The sequence below is a fragment of the Cladophialophora bantiana genome (assembly GCF_000835475.1).
Source record: "Cladophialophora bantiana CBS 173.52 unplaced genomic scaffold supercont1.11, whole genome shotgun sequence".
Lineage (NCBI taxonomy): Eukaryota > Fungi > Ascomycota > Eurotiomycetes > Chaetothyriales > Herpotrichiellaceae > Cladophialophora > Cladophialophora bantiana.
Genome location: NW_015971585.1, coordinates 1,281,509 through 1,298,281, shown reverse-complemented (window position 1 = coordinate 1,298,281; position 16,773 = coordinate 1,281,509). Strand labels below are relative to the sequence as shown.

The 16,773-nt window shown below is 52.7% G+C and overlaps 4 protein-coding genes across 4 annotated transcripts; 2 read left to right on the top strand and 2 right to left on the bottom strand.

Moving 5' to 3' along the window:
- Positions 1-774: 774 nt before the first annotated feature.
- Z519_07901 (uncharacterized protein) lies at positions 775-2,871 on the bottom strand (the record flags this gene model as incomplete). The annotated part of the gene is made up of 1 exon (XM_016765631.1): positions 775-2,871. One exon carries the CDS (start codon positions 2,869-2,871, stop codon positions 775-777), a length of 2,097 nt encoding a protein of 698 aa, XP_016618600.1.
- A 3,351-nt stretch (positions 2,872-6,222) lies between these two features.
- Z519_07900 (uncharacterized protein) lies at positions 6,223-7,794 on the top strand (the record flags this gene model as incomplete). Its single annotated transcript, XM_016765630.1, has 1 exon — positions 6,223-7,794. One exon carries the CDS (start codon positions 6,223-6,225, stop codon positions 7,792-7,794), a length of 1,572 nt encoding a protein of 523 aa, XP_016618599.1.
- A 4,326-nt stretch (positions 7,795-12,120) lies between these two features.
- Z519_07899 (uncharacterized protein) lies at positions 12,121-13,788 on the bottom strand (the record flags this gene model as incomplete). Its single annotated transcript, XM_016765629.1, has 1 exon — positions 12,121-13,788. One exon carries the CDS (start codon positions 13,786-13,788, stop codon positions 12,121-12,123), a length of 1,668 nt encoding a protein of 555 aa, XP_016618598.1.
- Positions 13,789-15,913: 2,125 nt separating this feature from the next.
- On the top strand, positions 15,914-16,680 carry Z519_07898 (uncharacterized protein; the record flags this gene model as incomplete). The annotated part of the gene is made up of 2 exons (XM_016765628.1): positions 15,914-15,969; positions 16,029-16,680. 2 exons carry the CDS (start codon positions 15,914-15,916, stop codon positions 16,678-16,680), a joined length of 708 nt encoding a protein of 235 aa, XP_016618597.1.
- Positions 16,681-16,773: the final 93 nt, after the last annotated feature.

Genomic DNA, 16,773 nt, shown 5'->3' with positions numbered 1-16,773 from the left:
TAGGAGAGACCTCAATTTTGTACTTGGACAAGTACTCGGTAGAGAATGACTAATCAAATCGGTATTTCCTAATTAGGATATCCGGACTCGCCAAGAAGGATTCGAGTTGAGGAGTCGAGTCCTGGCAATGCTGTAGAATCGCACCCTTTCCCTTTGTCACGTTTCTCGTGTTCGTGAGGTCGCCATCATGTGTGACTTTGTTCCCTATTCCTGGCTCTCCTATTTATTGTTATTCCCTTACTTTTTTAGTGCCCTTTCCCCCTTCAGCCGTGATGATTTTTTTACTCGTTTCCCGAGTCGACTTCATGCCCCCATGCCCAAGCCCGAGCCCGAGTCCGTCATTGCTCGCAGGAGTTTCTGCAACCCCCAAAAAGGAATCCCAAGAAGAAAAGAAAAGCATGTCGTCGTGAAGATAGTAGATATTCCGCGCTGCATCAAGACGAAAGGCGAAGAAAAAGGTCATGGGACGAGCATGAGAGAAAAAAATATCATGCCAAAAAACTCGAACAGAAGGGGATACATAGTGGCGCCGTAATTCGTTCCGGATTTCTCAAAAGTTCCACTTCCCTTGGTAATATCCGGGACCAGAGCCCATAATCGCTCTTTGCTTTTACTTTTCAAAACCAAAAAATAAAAAAAATCGTCCAAGATTGGTATAACGTTATAGAGTCACAGAAAAAATATTCGTGAGGTTGCTTGACCGATCAAAGGCGTGTATGTGGATAGGTAGTCGGCAAGATCGGGTTCATGTGGTCCTTGCGACTGAGCGACTGTTCAAATCATCGTGGGGAGACCAGTTAGGCCTAACCCCATGTGGCGGTCCATTGCCACCTTGGGCATCTTCATTACTGTCTGACTGTCGATGGCTATTGTATCACCATCATCGCCAACGCCATCACCGTCGTCGGGTTTCTCTTCGGCGCCCGACGTTCTAAGCATGGTCAATTGCGGTTCCTGTTCCATGGCAGGCGTATTGAATAGGCCATCGCACAACGCTTCGAAATCGTCAATGTCCAGAGCGAACTCGAGGTCCTCGTCCGGCAGGATCTGGTCGACGTCGATCTGCCATGGTTGTTTGGAGGGTGGCGAGGCATGGCGCACGGCGGCGGGCTTGTGTTTCTCTGGAGTGTGCTGTACCGACGACGCTTTGGCGGGAGAACGTTTTGGCAATGACACTGAAGCAGGCCTCTTCTCGGATCCAGACTCCGATTCAGACCCCGAGGAGTTGTAAAACGTAAAAGGTGCAAGAGTGGGCTGTGACGAGATAGTCGAATGGCGGTCGTCGAGGATCGTCAGCTTTCGAGCCATGGCACCCAGTGTGGTCGAATCGGCGCGTTTCAGGCCAATGTTATCACACTTCTTCTTTGTCCCGGATTTGCTCGACTTGGCGGATTTGGCAGGGCTTGCTTGTATGGCCGGCAACGTAGCAATTCCGGCTACGAGCAGGCCAGAAGTTCGTCGACTCGTCGCGGAGCTTGTCTGTTTCGATCTGATCACGGGGGACGAAATTGAGGTGCGCGGGGTCGTCATAAGAGTCGTAGATGATTGCCACGACTTAGTACGGGTAGTTGACTGCCGACTTGCAGATCTTAGACTACCGTCCATTGACGTATATGACACGAGGGAAGGAGTCTCTTTCTTGGACAGAGGCTTCTTGACCGGGGCGTCACACAAAGGTTGAAGGGGAGGGGTATGAGCTTCGATGGCTTGAAGATAGGTTGTGCGCATATCATCGACAATCTTTCGAATATCGTCTCTGCTGATGCTGGGGTCTTCAGCCATACTCGTCCGCGTCGTGAAGGAAGACGATGCATTGCTAGAGGAAAGATGCGAATATCTGGCATGAGATGAACGGTCAGAATGATCGTCTAGATAGGCGAGATCAAGGTTGGATGTCGACCCGTTGGCCTTGATTCCAAGGCCACGTCTAACTGAATCTGGTGGTCGCTGAATGATCTGGTTCAGTGAGAGAGATGACGAAGAGTAAGCAACATTGCGGTCGGGCAGCAAATGGTGTGGCCTAGGCACACCGGCACGATCTCTGTTGAGATCCCCAATGGTCCGATCTACACCGGCTTGTCCGTATATGGAAACTAACCGACTATATTCGGCCTTCCAAAGTGCTTGAATGGTCGGGTTTTTTTCTTCAAAAGGTTCGAGGAGAGATGTGGTCGATGCCATGTAGGGAGAATAGAATTGCTGGGCTGGGCTGGAGATGCCCAGCCCCTGGTTGTTAGGACCAGGGGGTGGGTACAGAGAATAGAATTCCTGAGAACAGTGTGAGCGTTCTGGGACACCGAAGGCACCTGAAGCCCAGCAGGAAGACGTGGGTGGTGGAACATCACTAAGTACGGATTGAGGCTGCCAGATTGGACTGGAGAAGGCCACTTGATCTGGAGGAGAACTTGGTGCAGTCGAGATGAACTTGAAATTGGGAGGCTCCGTGAGTAACTTTGGCTGTGATGAGGTCCGGGAGGTCCTTCTTTCCTTGCCGCCAACGATATACTCGCCCTGTCGGATGTCTTCCAGTGTGCGGTCGTAGTCCTGCTCAGTAACCAGAAGCTCCCCAGAGCTTAGGCGTCGACTTGTCTGAAGCTTGACAGGGCCATTCCCTCGGTGAGGTCGGTCCCCCAGCTCAGGTGGCTTACCCGGCGACGCCTCTTCATAAGAAAAGGATCGAAGGCGATCAGGAGGAACGCTAACTTTGCGATGTTTTGCTGTAGGCCCGCTAGATTTGGTAAAGAGTGGCAGTCGGCTTTGTGGTGGAGCAGTCGTGTATGGGATGCTATGCAAATCCAACTCTGGACCAGCATCAAGGTGCTGTCCTTTGTGTCTTCTTGGCAAGAGTAGCTTCCGTAACCGTGATTCCATGTTCTGAAAATGCTGCAAACCCGTGGTTGACCATTGACCTCAAGAGGCTGGTGTTTTTGCGCGTATGGCGGCTCAGGCGCTGGTGTCAAGCAGGCACGTCGGAAGGGCGATTGACGTGCTTAAATAGAAAGATAGCGGCGTGTTGCACCGGTCGCTGGTATAGTATAAGACGACCTCAGATTCTATTAAGAGACAATGCGCTGGATTGGAAACACAATGTTCTGGTCGAGAACAAGAGAGACACGTCTGAGATGCAAGAAGAGGATCAGTCATGGCTTTACGAGGAGGAGGAAGAGAAAGGAGCAAATAGTAATCTCTGACGGGCACGACCGGAGAGAGTTTGAGAGAGAAAAGAGAGCGTTTTGAAAGTCAAACAACAAGACAGGGAAGGAGCTTGAAGGTTGAAGCATGGGAGGCTTTGCAGGGACAAGGGGACAAGGGTGGATATCATCACGACACAAGGCACAACAAGGCTCAGGAAAGCCGGTGGTTGGTTCGCCCATTTGCTCCACGCGCGTCCTGGAGTTTTCGGAGACTTGTCATACCCAAGACCTCTTGGTGCTCATGGGGCTGGGGGAACCCCTATGAGTGGATGAAATGCCTCGATGTTGACGTCGCTAAATCACGAACCCTCGGTGGCACGCGAGTAGCATTAGCCGTAACACCCAAGACAGGAAGCAAAACAAAACAGACCTCCTGAGGTAAACATGGCACTTGGAAGCGCACATGGAGGGTGTGTCGCTGGACACTTCTGCGTATCCCTAAGACGAAGACTTTGGTGCCGTAGGAGTTGATTGCGACGATTCAGATCCGAGTGTGGCCGGCAGTTGGCCAATTTCAAGACAGTGCGCATCGCCCTGCTTTCTGTCGGGGCACTGTTGGCTCAAGCTTCGGGACCCGATTATGGAGAATTTGACATGAAAAATCTCAGCAAAGCCGTGGCTGACCCCCGACGCCCAGAGCAATGGCCCAGAGAACCCCAGGACAGCCGAGACGAGGCCTAGTAGCCTTATCGGAATAAGCGAATAGAGGCGAGCCGGAAGATGAACATATGCACGAACTTCTAGCCATATCCCTGCCGATCATCCCTGGGTTACCGGCACACCCTAGGAAGCAGCGCTCATCGGCAACGTGGGACGATTAGAATAAGGGGGTAAGGTCGGGGCTTGAGTCTTCGGGCTCTCTCCGAACTCCTGCATTTGTTTGAAGGCTCGACTTGAGCATTTTGCAACGTATGGACTCAAAAAACATACCTGCGAACACATTAGATCCATTCTCTGCTCCTCGAAGCGCCGGAAGAAACACCGCTCATGCATAATATATGCATTTGTGACAGGCAGCCGCTCTCACGGCGCATGCATCCTCTGTTGGATGACTATGGCTGCGAAGCTTCTTGCAGCCTTGTTCAACGCTCATCATCCCATGCTGTCCTGGAATGCACCATAATTCTGAAATCCTCGTCCATTGCTACTCCAGTCTTGTGATCTGGGAATGATGGGCTAATCATGGGAAATGGCATTTGACGAACCACTAAAGTGGCGGTCAAGGGCGAGCAGAGACTGGCTTGCAGGACATTCCCGGTTCCTTACATATTCGGGGTTGGACTCTGTCCTTCCACAGCCTCAGTCAGGTCCAGGACCAAACCGATTGAGAACAAGTCACTTTGTACTCGAATACTGCCGAATCGGGTTACACCTCCTGGTGACAGAAGTGTCAAGCGACCGATCAATTGGCGAGTGCACCTGACAGATACTGTACGTCGCAATCTCGCCAAAGTCACCCGGCAATCTTGCCCCGGCAAAGCGGCCCTTGTCACGAACAAGGATATCCGGCGCAAAAGCCTATTGACTGTCAAGACCATCTTGAATATCCCGTATATGACACCGAGCATGGTGGCGGAGGTCGATGATAATATATACATAGTCACAGTAATAACGATGGATGGGGACTATCAGGCATGGTCTCTAGGTAGTCATGGTGTGACCACCGGCACGACCCATGGGTTGCACAAATGCTGACACCTGCCCGCCTCGTAACATGCATAAGCAGCTAATGACAGGCAATGCATTGTGCCGATCCGCATCTCCTATCCAGACTGAGACCACCTGGACATCTCGACCGAATTGTATGTAGAGTAAATGGACGCTCGTCATACTTGTCGAGGCTAGAATTTCAAAAAGGCCAATCTCAAATCGGCCGGTCGGTCTCAATGAGTCGTTCTTTGGGCCCCTCGACCATGGTTCCAAAGACAGCAACCTATCCTCAGGACGATTCAGGGACGACTCGATGGATATGCGTAATTCCTGCGGGAAAGGGTCGAGGAGCAACAGAGGGGAGAGTCACTGCTGTCAGCTGCATTGGACTTGTACCGGTGAAAGCACTGTTGTGGGTCCTCATCCGACGTAAGACTTGACATAGAATGAAGCAAAGCGCAACCGGGCGTAGCTATTCTGCAGATTTGAAGAAGAGAGCAGGGTATGATGGCGGTGGTGATACGTACCGGCATTGTCCTGATGGCAGAAGGAGGCATAATATGCACGGCGATTGGGGAACCCGATTTCGGCATCTGATGAGTGAAGGAGGGAGTTACATTGGGGAATCCCATCCTGGAGTCGGTGGCATGGCTGGAGGCGAAAGAAGAGACAATCGCAGTACCGCCAATGTAACCTGTAACCTGGAAGCTGGTGGGTGCTGGTGGGCGAGGAGCGGCGGTTGGCAAGTTGCGCTCAGCTCACGGTAGCATCCTCTACAGTTACATACACACAACTCGATACACCGTCTGCGCCTGCGCCAGCGCCATTTTGGCAAAAGTCTGTTGATACAATGAAGGTCCCCTCAGCCTGTTGCTCTTCTCATTCCTACTGCATGCCGCATGGGCCATGCACATTCTGTTGCTACAACAATGCTCTGTTGACGGACCATCCGTCACCCCGATCCCATACCATCACGTCCCATCTCATCGTATCCCGTCCCCGTCCCCCATCCCCCATGCGCCCCCCCAAAAAGTGAAATTGAACGCTATGCTACTACTCCAGCAATCTCCAATACCACGGCCATTACCACTTCATTCTCTGTCTCTTCTGGCATTGTTCTTGCTGCTCCTGCTACACTACCGATCCTGACCCTCTCTGACTCCATGTCACGGCAAAATTCTCTTTGTTTTCTTTCCCCTTGACACCTCACCGACCTCACCACCACCTCACCACCTCGACTTGGCTGGGGTCACCACAAACAAAAACGCCCCTTCGAGCCCATCATGATTCTCTTTAATCCCTTCTACGACTAGGACCGTCATCTCCGAATCCTCACCCTCGAGGCAGTCGGTCCGTCGAGCCTCCCTTCTTCGTCGCCATGACCATCCTCGATTTCTTCCGCCGAATCCTGCGCCGACTGGCCACCATGATCCTCTTTCCCTCCGCCTTCAAGACCATGAATGTCTCTGTCAAATCCCCAAATGCCGAGGTCACCGTGGTCGAGGCCATGGACAGTCCCCATTCTCTCGACTCGCTCAAAGACGAAATCATGCGTCTCTTCCGATACCCCTGTACCATGCGTCGAATGCTGTCCATGTCCTCTGCCCTCCGCATCCAATACAAGGCCAAACTCCAAGAGAGCGACGCTTGCATGCTGCCCTCCTATTGCCACACGTTGCCAACAGGAGAGGAGACGGGCACGTACATCGCTCTCGACGTTGGTGGCTCTACCTTCCGAGTGGCCTTGATTGAACTTCGAGGAAGAGAGAGCCGACATGGCCCTATGGTGATCAAGCACATGGCCACCAGTAAGATTGACGAGCGAATACGTAAACTTCCTGGAACAGAGTTCTTCGATTGGATGGCCGGTAGGATACATGCTATGCTAGAAGAAGAGAAGGGAGCATGGTCTCCCGACCAGACTTTGCCCCTGGGGCTGGCATGGAGTTTCCCAATCGAGCAGACCAGTCATCGGGGTGGGAAGGTCCAAGGCATGGGCAAAGGATTTGCTTGTCATGAAGAGACAATCGGGATGGATCTGGGAGAACTCATTGAGGCCGCCTGCACCAGGAGGAATTTGAGGGTCCGCGTCGACGCCATCGTCAATGATTCTTCAGCTACCCTCCTCTCTCAAGCCTACTTTGACCCCGCCACATCCATGGGGCTGATCTTGGGGACTGGAACAAATGCCGCCGCATATCTGCCAACGGCCTGTATGGGGATGTCCAAGTTTGGGGACCGCGATCCTTCGTGGTTCGACGAAGCCGAGCGGGTTATCACAAACACAGAGGTGTCGATGTTCGGGAAGTCGATTTTGCCCGAGACTCGGTGGGATGAAGTTCTAAACCGTCAGCACGATAGGCCGGATTTTCAGCCCCTCGAGTATATGACTACTGGTCGCTACCTGGGAGAGCTGTTGAGATTGATCATAATCGAAGGGGTTGCAACCGGAGAATTGTTCAACGGTGTCATGCCCGACGTGCTACGGGAGCGCTATTCTTTGGACACCGAAATAATGGCCAAGCTAGAACTGGACACGACGACGAGCATGAGAAGTTCCATCTCTATGATCAAGAAGGCTTTCCAGTTGAAAAAGAGTCCGACGACGAAAGAGGTCTCGTTCCTCCGAGCAGCGGCTGAGTCAATCTCGTATCGAGCGTCTGCCTACATCGCCGTTGCCGTCCATGCTCTCTGGGCGTTACAGAAGGACACCGATGTCAACCCCACCACACCGAACGGAACTCCCAAAACATCGATTGCGTGCAACGGAAGTGTCATCCTCAAGTATCCCGGCTTCAAAGATCGATGTGAGGGTTTCATCAGACAAATGATCTCTACCGGATCATCAGCTGGAGGCGCCCTTGGCGCTGAAAAAGTCGTCCTTGAACCGACTCACGAAGCCGCCGTATTTGGTGCAGCTGTGGCGGTAGCTCTAGCAGACGCGCCCTGAAGCGATGAGACCGATTAAGTCCAAAATATCAATATACGGAGCCCGCCGAGCGGAAGAGCTCCTCCACCACTGTCCAGATGGCGTTTAGTCAGCCGAAATGCATCAGATCTGGCCGATTACGAGTAAGTCGGCTCGAATAAGCTCGTACAAGCGCCAGAAAACAGGACTGCGCAGCCTTGCATAAGCTTGAAGGCACCGGCCATCGGCCGGAGAGGCCAATATGCGTGGTTCCAATGATATCGACGGCTCCATAGGGGATATTCGCGATCTGCTCGTCATCGTGCATGTCAGCATTGCCACCGTCGAGATTTGCACCAGTGCTATTTGAACGTGATCTCCATGTTTGCCACATTGTCGTCTGCGGTCTTGAGCGGCTGGCAGATACAGATGTGGCATCTGAAACACATGTACAAAGACGTTTCGGCTGATACGACCTTGAGGGACCAGAGTACAGGTTATGGGTAGGATAGAGAGCAAAAGATGGGTTTGGTATCTGGCTGGATTTCACCTACCGCTCAAGGCATTTGTCCTTGGCCTCGTGGGGACGGCGCTTCACTGTTGGTGGTGTATCTGCCTGTCAGGCGGTTCGCTCTCATTTGTGAATTGGCGAGGCACATACTGTACCATGGATACAGGAATTGTACGAAGTGTATTCTCTTGAGCATCAAAAGTGAAGTCAGCTGTTTCCCGTTCCCTTGTCTCTCCATCGATGGCTTCTGTTGGCGCACTCATCTTCTGCTCGCCTGTTCCATCATCTTTCCCGTTGGATTTGCACAGGATGGTGGGTGTTCAGTGCCGACGCTGCGGTTCTCATCTCGTCTCGCATGATAGACCCCTCGTCCGAATAAACGGTGTCGCCGAGGAAGGAAACACGTCGGCATCGAGGACGCACCCATGGACAATCAATCGGGGTTGCGGAGCCGCAGGGGCAATGGCATGCGGTATTGATGGAGGGCGAGACGACGATGGGGCTTCGGACGTGATTGATGGTCAGGCGTGCGGAGGCTTCATGGTTGGATGGGATACAAGGAAGCGAGAGGGAGAGAGTTTGTGTGCCGTGCCGGGCCTTTGCAATTTGCAGATCCGCTTTCTCTCTGGTTAGTCAGTCCCCAGCAAGCACGTCGTCTCCAATGCCTGGCCGTCTCTCCCTCTCTCCAGCTCTTATCAATACGAGGAATCATTCTGGCATATATGTTCTATGCCATGCCCTCTTCTCGCCGTGCTCCCGCCACTCGGCCCATCACCATTAGACTCGTCACCTTCATAACCTGTTCAGCAGCATTCACCCAGCCGTCTTGAGCACCGACTGACCGCCGCGCTGCGTGGTTTGCACGAGGTTCGTCCTATCCATCAATCACTCTGTCGTATGCACATACGAATCCGTGCGCATTGCGCTCTTGTGCACCAATTGTCACCTCTCAGAAATCTATACTACCTGCACCATCAAGATCTGAACCGCCTTCGGACGAAAACATTCCATTCGCTTACAGTTACTTCGTCCCCGCTTTCCTTCCCTCTCTGCTTCCCCCATCATCCGTTTAACCTTTCCATCTGCCCAACAAACCCAATTCTCCGCTGCTTACCCTTGTTTTGTTCGGTCATGGTCAAGCGCGATGAAAGTGGTGAGTGGGTGGTTTCCCTCTTCGCTTCCACCCGGGCGTCCGGACGCGTCGAGGATGAGAGGCGTCATAATAGTCTCGCCGGAAAAAGGACGAACGCCAAGTCACCCATCAGAGACACCAACCGTCCGCCAAAGAAGGGGACTTTCTTTTCGGAGGGGGAGAAGCTCTGCTAAGACAGCAGCCATCACCCATCACCAACAGGCAGGCGGAAGGGACAAGCACCAGCACGGCGTTCGTTTGAGCGAGCGCGCAGTTCTTGCATTCGATCCAGCGCGAGTACTGAGCGGTACGGAGTACTCGCCGAGCCCATTTGGGAGGCAAAGGCAAAGGACAGCACAGGACTGAGGCCAAGTATAATCGTTCCCCCTTTTCTTTTTCCCTGCCGGATCAAAGAATAAGAGCAGCGGTCTTGGACAAGGGTATTCTTTGTCGCTACGAGCCACGTCCACAATCACATGATAGAATGGTCCGAATGGAACGGCCGGCCGCCACCGCTGCTACAAGTACTACCTCACCACCAGCATGGCGAGGTCATGGATCCTGCGGCTCCGAATCCGGACAGCAAGCTGCACAACAGCCATCGCCTTGATGTTCTTCCACTCCCTCGAGCAAGGCGAAACTCTCCTTCCGGCTTGGTTATTTCCCACTCACTTTTCAATTTGCAAATCGCACGGCTGCCGAGACTCAGACCCGGTACGATCACCGCCGTTAGTTACTGCCCTCGCTGCCGCTTCCGCTACCGTTGCCGCTGCCGTCACGACTACCCGCTAGCAATGACTGCGACCGCGCGATTTCAATCCCCATGCACAACGTACATGGCCCGGCGCTGGGGCGGGCCTCGAAGTTCCAGTGTCGAACATGTGAATCCGATGTCCGTCCCGTTTGGGTCATGACGTTTCTTCAGGAGGCGATTCGCGAGACGGTTCTCGCCGCTGCAATGATGGCGAGCCTGAAGATGCAAGGGCCCGTGGCGTATTCTACAACGCAGGGGTACGAAAGCCCTAAAGATTTGTTGTTTGTCCGGCTCCTCGCATTCATTGCCCCCCCCCCACGACTCCTTTGTCATGACGTGGCGTGGCATGGGAGTGGGAACAGGAGTAGAGCTAGCAATTGGAGAGTCCAATCGACCGTGAAAGAAACAGTGATGAATGACGGTGTCTTCCGGGGGAGGAACGGGCCAGAAGACATGAGGGACAAGGATAAAGGAGCTCACACGACACGATGGTGATGAATTATCGATCGCGATGGTTGGCATTGCAATGGACGACGCCTTATTCCCGTCCGAACCCCGTTGTCCCAAAAAGGGATCGAAAGAGGTAAGATGAATTGAGGAGGAGAGGGAGTTTCTCCTCTTTCCAGTCTCTACTGATTCATTCCCTTTTTCTTTTCGTTCAGTCTTTCGTCCAGTTTTTCGGAAACGATCTAACCCGTGCGTATGGTCCATCCCATACGTATATCTATACACATCATATATATCACACATAAAATATACAAACACATAAATATACATAAATGGTCATAACTCATGCCATCATTATATCGTCTCGTCTCGTCTCGTCTCATAACACATCATGTCGTATCGTATCGTATCGTATCATACTATCATAACAGCGCCCCGCCAAGTCAAGAAGTGAATCCAAAAAATGGGAAAGAAAAACCGATATACCGGTATTCCAGAGGCGTAGCCGTACATACCCAAATAGGCATGTCATCACAGACACGGCTAGTTGGCGAGTGAGCGAGTTAAACGGGCATCTATCATGATAGCCACACCGATGGCACCTACCCGGGACCGTGAAATGCCGCTGTCCCGCAATCGCAAATCGCCAACGCCAATACGAACATCATCAACCCCAATTTCAACCCCAACATCAGCACCAACAGACAGCCCTCAGCATTGGGCACCAGCACCAGCACAAGCACCGATATTGCGGGACGGTTTGCGCTGCGGCTCTACCTATGAGTTAGTCAGTCACCTAGTTTCCCAACCTCGCTTCTCAACTTAATCCTTTGGTAGTCCGAAGGTAAGCCTAGCCCTAGCCGGCCAACATGCCGCGGTCGTTTACTTGCGGCTCCGGCAAGAAAGCCTGGGCCTTGTCCTTGTCTTATTCGGTGCCTTCGATCCTTTTCGCACGTTGATGGCTGGTTTCGTCATTTTATATGCCCCTCGGCTGGGCAGAGCCGGGGATGGCAGAGGGCGAGGGAGATGGGAATTGAATTGAATCATTATCGCTCGTTAAACAACAACTTTTATTCGTACATGCGGCTCCGCGACGGGTATGGTCTGTTTCGCTTCTGTTTCTTATTTTTTCTGACTTCTGGCTTCTTGCAGCCGCCGCGGCTGGCTTTTGCTTCCACCGCGGCTGGCTTTTGCTTGGCTTCCTAGCCACTGTAGCATGTAGCTTACAGCAGTAGTTCAGTCTGCGAAGGAAGGATCACGGACCGCCCGCGCCGTTCATTTCGACGTTTTCAAATAGTTCGTACAGGTAGGAGTACCTTGCTAGATAGGAGTATTGTTCACGTCTGGACAAGTCTCGGCTCTCACCTCGCATCGCCCCAGGATAAGGGAGAAGGAAGAAGGAAAAGAGTAAGGATGTTGCGACAAGGCCGCCATGTCCGGCGGATCAGCCACGCTTACTCACCCACTGTCTCGCACACTCCATCGCTGGCTCAACATGATATGTGTGGTGTCTTCAAGGTTAAATCATGGAGAAAGCACGTCTTCGAGTCCAACGATATTGGGCCGTCCAGATGGCTCGCAGCTATGGAGATATCGGCTCATGAGCTGTACCAATTCATCATTTCCTCTAGGTGAAGGCGAAGACAATACCCCACTTCGGCTCCGGCGCTCGAAGAACAGGTGCCTTGCTAACCCAAGGAACCACTCCCGATGGCTGGTCTCTTCACTTGATGATGGCCGTGCGGCTGCTCCTGCTGTTTCTGCCGATTGCGACGCCGATTGAGATGAAGCGGTTGACGGTGTTGCTTGGACACCCAGACAGGCCATCCAAAGGATGATTTCCTCGTGTTGTTCCTGCCAGTTTTCTTCCGATTGCACCAGCGCGAAGAGCGCCTGGTGAAGGCGATTGATATCGGACCAGGAGGAGTTACTTGGGTCTCTGATGGACTCATTCTGTGCTCGGGAGCGCCTCGCTTCTTCCACATCCGCTATGATGATTAGGAAGCTCTGTTTGATACACTCGGACAGCATCAACTGCAGTCTATCGCTTGGGGAGCCCGGAGATATTGAAAGTAGTCGATGGACAATGGCGTGTGATCGTCTCGTGGCCCATTTTTCGACTGGAGACCGGCTGAAATTGTGAACGCGATTGTATTGCTGCACTTGAAACCACTGTATCATGTCAACGAGGATGGGTGACAGTTCCGGCTGCACCATTGATCCGTACTGAAGAAGGCCAGCGCCGCTTGGTATGACTCCGCTCTGAGCCAGAGCTGGAAGTATTTCATCCCGCATTTGCTGGCGTGGAAGCAAACCGGGATCCCAAGTGAGAGGCATCAAGGGAGTTTCACCGGTCCCGCCGGCAACCAGCAGATCCCAGAGCCAGCAAATCAATCGCATGGGCGGGTCTAGAATCTCGAGACCTCCGAGTGACTGAACAAGGTGTTTAACCATCCGTAAATGCGTTCTAGCCCCCTCAAAATTCTCCACGTACCGTTCAAAGGTCGACAGTGCTTTTAGATCGAATATCAGACTCTCATTAGCCTGTGGAGCACTGGCCAAATGGTGTCTTAGATGTTGAAGAGCTTTGCCCATGCAGTATTCCGGGGAATCATGTCGGTCAAGTTGAAGTCTCAGAACGTATTTCAAAAACCCAGTACTCGCAGCGAGCAATGAGAACATGTGCATCCTGTTGGCAAGACAGCCCTGCACGATTCGATTGATAGTGGCAAGACAGGACTCGGAGGTAGGCAACGTCTCATCCAGCACATCTAGATCTTGAAATACGGACGGCAACCAGGACTCGACGGCGTACCGAAAAGCATTGTGTGACCACCAAGCATCGTCTGGAGACTCTAAATAGGTGAATGGGTCGGTAGAGCTCCCAGTGATGTGTGTCATTGCGGCAGGTGAGGGAGCCGCCGAAGTCTCGGCAGAGCTGGTCTCAGAGACGGTACCTTGCCTCCCCCAGCCCACAATGCTTTGGGCATGAGTGGCCTCGGTCTGTGCGCTGTAGAGCCTTTGTTGGCGTCGCAGTGCCGCGCGCCATTGACGGGCATGACTAGTGATTGTTCGAAGTTCCTCCCGTTCTTGTCGGGTGGCAGAGAGTCTCTCAGAGTCTGGGGTCCGATTGACCCAAAGAAAGTCTGGGCTAGTGCCACTGGACCGTCCTCTTCCTCGTCTCGTTGACATGGTACAGCATGCATGATAGAAGGTCCATATTGCATGCCACTGGTAGCGGCAGGGAACTGAAGGACATATCTACTTTGCGCATCATTGATCGTCTTCCGAATCAAGCCCGGCAGGAAAAGTAGTAAGCCCAATCGATCGAAGGCCAAGGACGCTTCCACTGTCGCATGTGTGAGATCGAGGCAACCTCGTAAAAGCACGGTTCGACAGATCCAGGTCTGATAGTGGTCGACATAAAGACTCAACGGTAAAGATCCGCAGGGGCACTGCGGAAACGCCTTCGAGTACTTGCCTTGTCCCGGTTTCTAGACGGCAGGGCCGGAGGCAAAATGCGCATTGGGGCGACAGGGGTCAAGCTGCTTCTGAGTGGTGGCTGCATCCACGGGCCCTCCACCGGTACGCGAACCAACCAGGCTCGAGCCACCTTCTCCCTCCTGGAGTTTTTGCTCAGTTGGTCCAGATCATTCAGCCTAGCGCGAAGCCCCTCTTCCGTTCTGCCTTATGCCGCCCATTCTTGAATGGAAAGTCGTACAACGCGCCTGCCGGCATGCCGTCTTCTCATTTTCAAATTCTTTGCGGGACGGTCCCTGTAAGCGTGCAACAAGCGGTTCTTTTCTTACCTTGCAACCTCCAAATCCACGTTCCGGCTTGCGCTAATTCAGACGGCAGTGGATCATGGCATTTGTGGGCTGTTCAGAGAGCCTGGTACTCCGTAAGTACTCCGATTTTACTGCGAAAATTTAGTAAGCCGGCCGGGCTGATTGGGCTCCCAACCACTGCTGCGACGTCAAGACTTGTTTCGTTCCCACGCATCGAACAGGCCGGCTGTCCTGTTGACCGTATTTCAGAGTGGTAGCGAATACTTGCCACCCAAGGCTGGATTTAAAGCAGCCAGACAGGACGATAGAGTTCACGCCTGTCGAACAGATGACAAGTAACCGGTATTGCATGGAAGAATGATCAGGATAGCGCCAATTTCTGAGATATTGCGCACGGTTGACAGACGTCACATCTGCCCCTGAGGCATTGGTGTCAAACGGATCATATTGGAGCGTGCTGTAAGAGAGGAAAAATTTTCGACGGCATCGAGGATGGTGCCGCGAGAAAATGCTTGCTCATTGTGCCACCAAGGTTATGCAATCACCAGAGACGCCTTGCCATCGTACAGCTAAGTCCGCCGGATATCTCGATTCAAATTGGGCACCCGCAGCGGAAATATCGAACTTACCTTGGTACTTCCGGTTTGCCTGTGAGAAATGCGGTGGATGAAATCCACACGCTGCCATACAGCGTGGAAGGTTGTGATAAGTTATGATGTCGCTAGATTCGAAGTTACCAGATTATGAACAAGACGACTTTGTCCCGTGCAGAGGCGATTCTTCAGCCCTGCTGCAAGTGCTCGGGAGCTTCGTAGTTCCAGCAGGAGCCGCTTCTGATACGAAAGAATTTTTGCTCTAGGCAGGACACGAGAGTGGAATGGATGCCACGGAGCTCACATCAGAATCTTGTAGACCCCCATCGGTGAGCGTAGGAGCCGTGCTGTGAACCGAACAGAGAGCCGACAAGGCCGCAGATGACAGCTTAAGGAGCCAGAGGAGTCAAGACCACCACCGACAAAGAAGTGAGTCGAGCACAGTCATGAATCAATCAATTGCTGCTTTAGCTGCCCATGATGGACCTTTTCGCTTTGCCTGCGGTGGCGAGAGTAGCGAGGTCACCATCTTTCTTTGCCTGCGCAGAAGCTCGAGACTACTCGCAGAACGTCGGCGGAAGGGACAGGAAGACAAGAAAGAGATAGGAAGGGAGCACGCAAAGGGGACCGAATGATGTTATGGAGCCCGGGAAACGGATGAATGTTTATGCCAACATCGACTACGCTGTCCGAAACTTGCCGACGCCTTACTGCTCCCTACCTCGTACAGATTGACCAGTCATGCAAGGCACACGATTCCCACCACTCATGCCTGGATGGAGACTGAGGGGATAGGTTCTAGTCGACCTCGTGCTTGCCCTAGAGCTCACATCAGTGGTCTTGGTATAGACCTTTGTTGAAAAGTTGGCCTTAGTAAGTTGTTTCCACCACCCTCGCGGCGGCTTACCAAGTACAAACTCTCTCAAGCTCTCCTCCATGGCCTCCATCAAGGCGAATTGTCGCAAGGTCATCTGCATTGGCCGAAACTATGCGTCTGCACTCCCCGCTCTTTGGCACGGGAAATTGTCAATACTGATACATCCTGCCGCAGGGATCATATAACCGAGCTGTCGTCTGCTCGTCCCTCGCAACCGTTCTTCTTCCTCAAGCCACCCTCGTCCATCCTCCTCCCGAACAAGGGTCCCATCGTCCGCCCCCGCGGCGTGAATCTGCATCATGAAGTCGAGCTTGGCCTAGTCATTGGAGAAACACCAACCCCGCTAAAGAACCTGCGGGCGGATGATTCTCGCTTCCTCGACCATATCAAGTGCTATTTCCTGGGTATCGATGTGACCGCTCGAAATGTACAAGATGAAGCAAAGAAGAAGGGCCTTCCTTGGACCATCGCGAAGGGCTTTGATACCTTCTTGCCCATCAGCCACGAGATCCCCTTTGACCGCATCTCAGATCCTCACGACGTTGTGCTGTGGTTGAAAGTTAACGGCGAGGTCAGACAAAAGGATAATTCCAACTTGATGTTGTTTAATATTCCTAGAATGCTGAGTGACATCAGCAAGGTCATGACACTGGAAGAAGGCGACATTATATTGACAGGCACCCCCAAAGGCGTCGGCCCGCTCAAGGGCGGAGACAAGGTTGAATGCGGTCTAGAGGCAGACGGTCTCGAAGTGGTCGAGGCGAAAATTGCAGTTGACGTGGTGGATGATGACTCCGAAGATGGATATGTGTTCAGGGAGACATGAGGCTTCAGCAAAAATTTATTGTGACCAGGTAATGAAATTGATGCCCAGGGCCCGTCATCATCAGCGCCATCAAATGTTGTGTCAAAGACATTC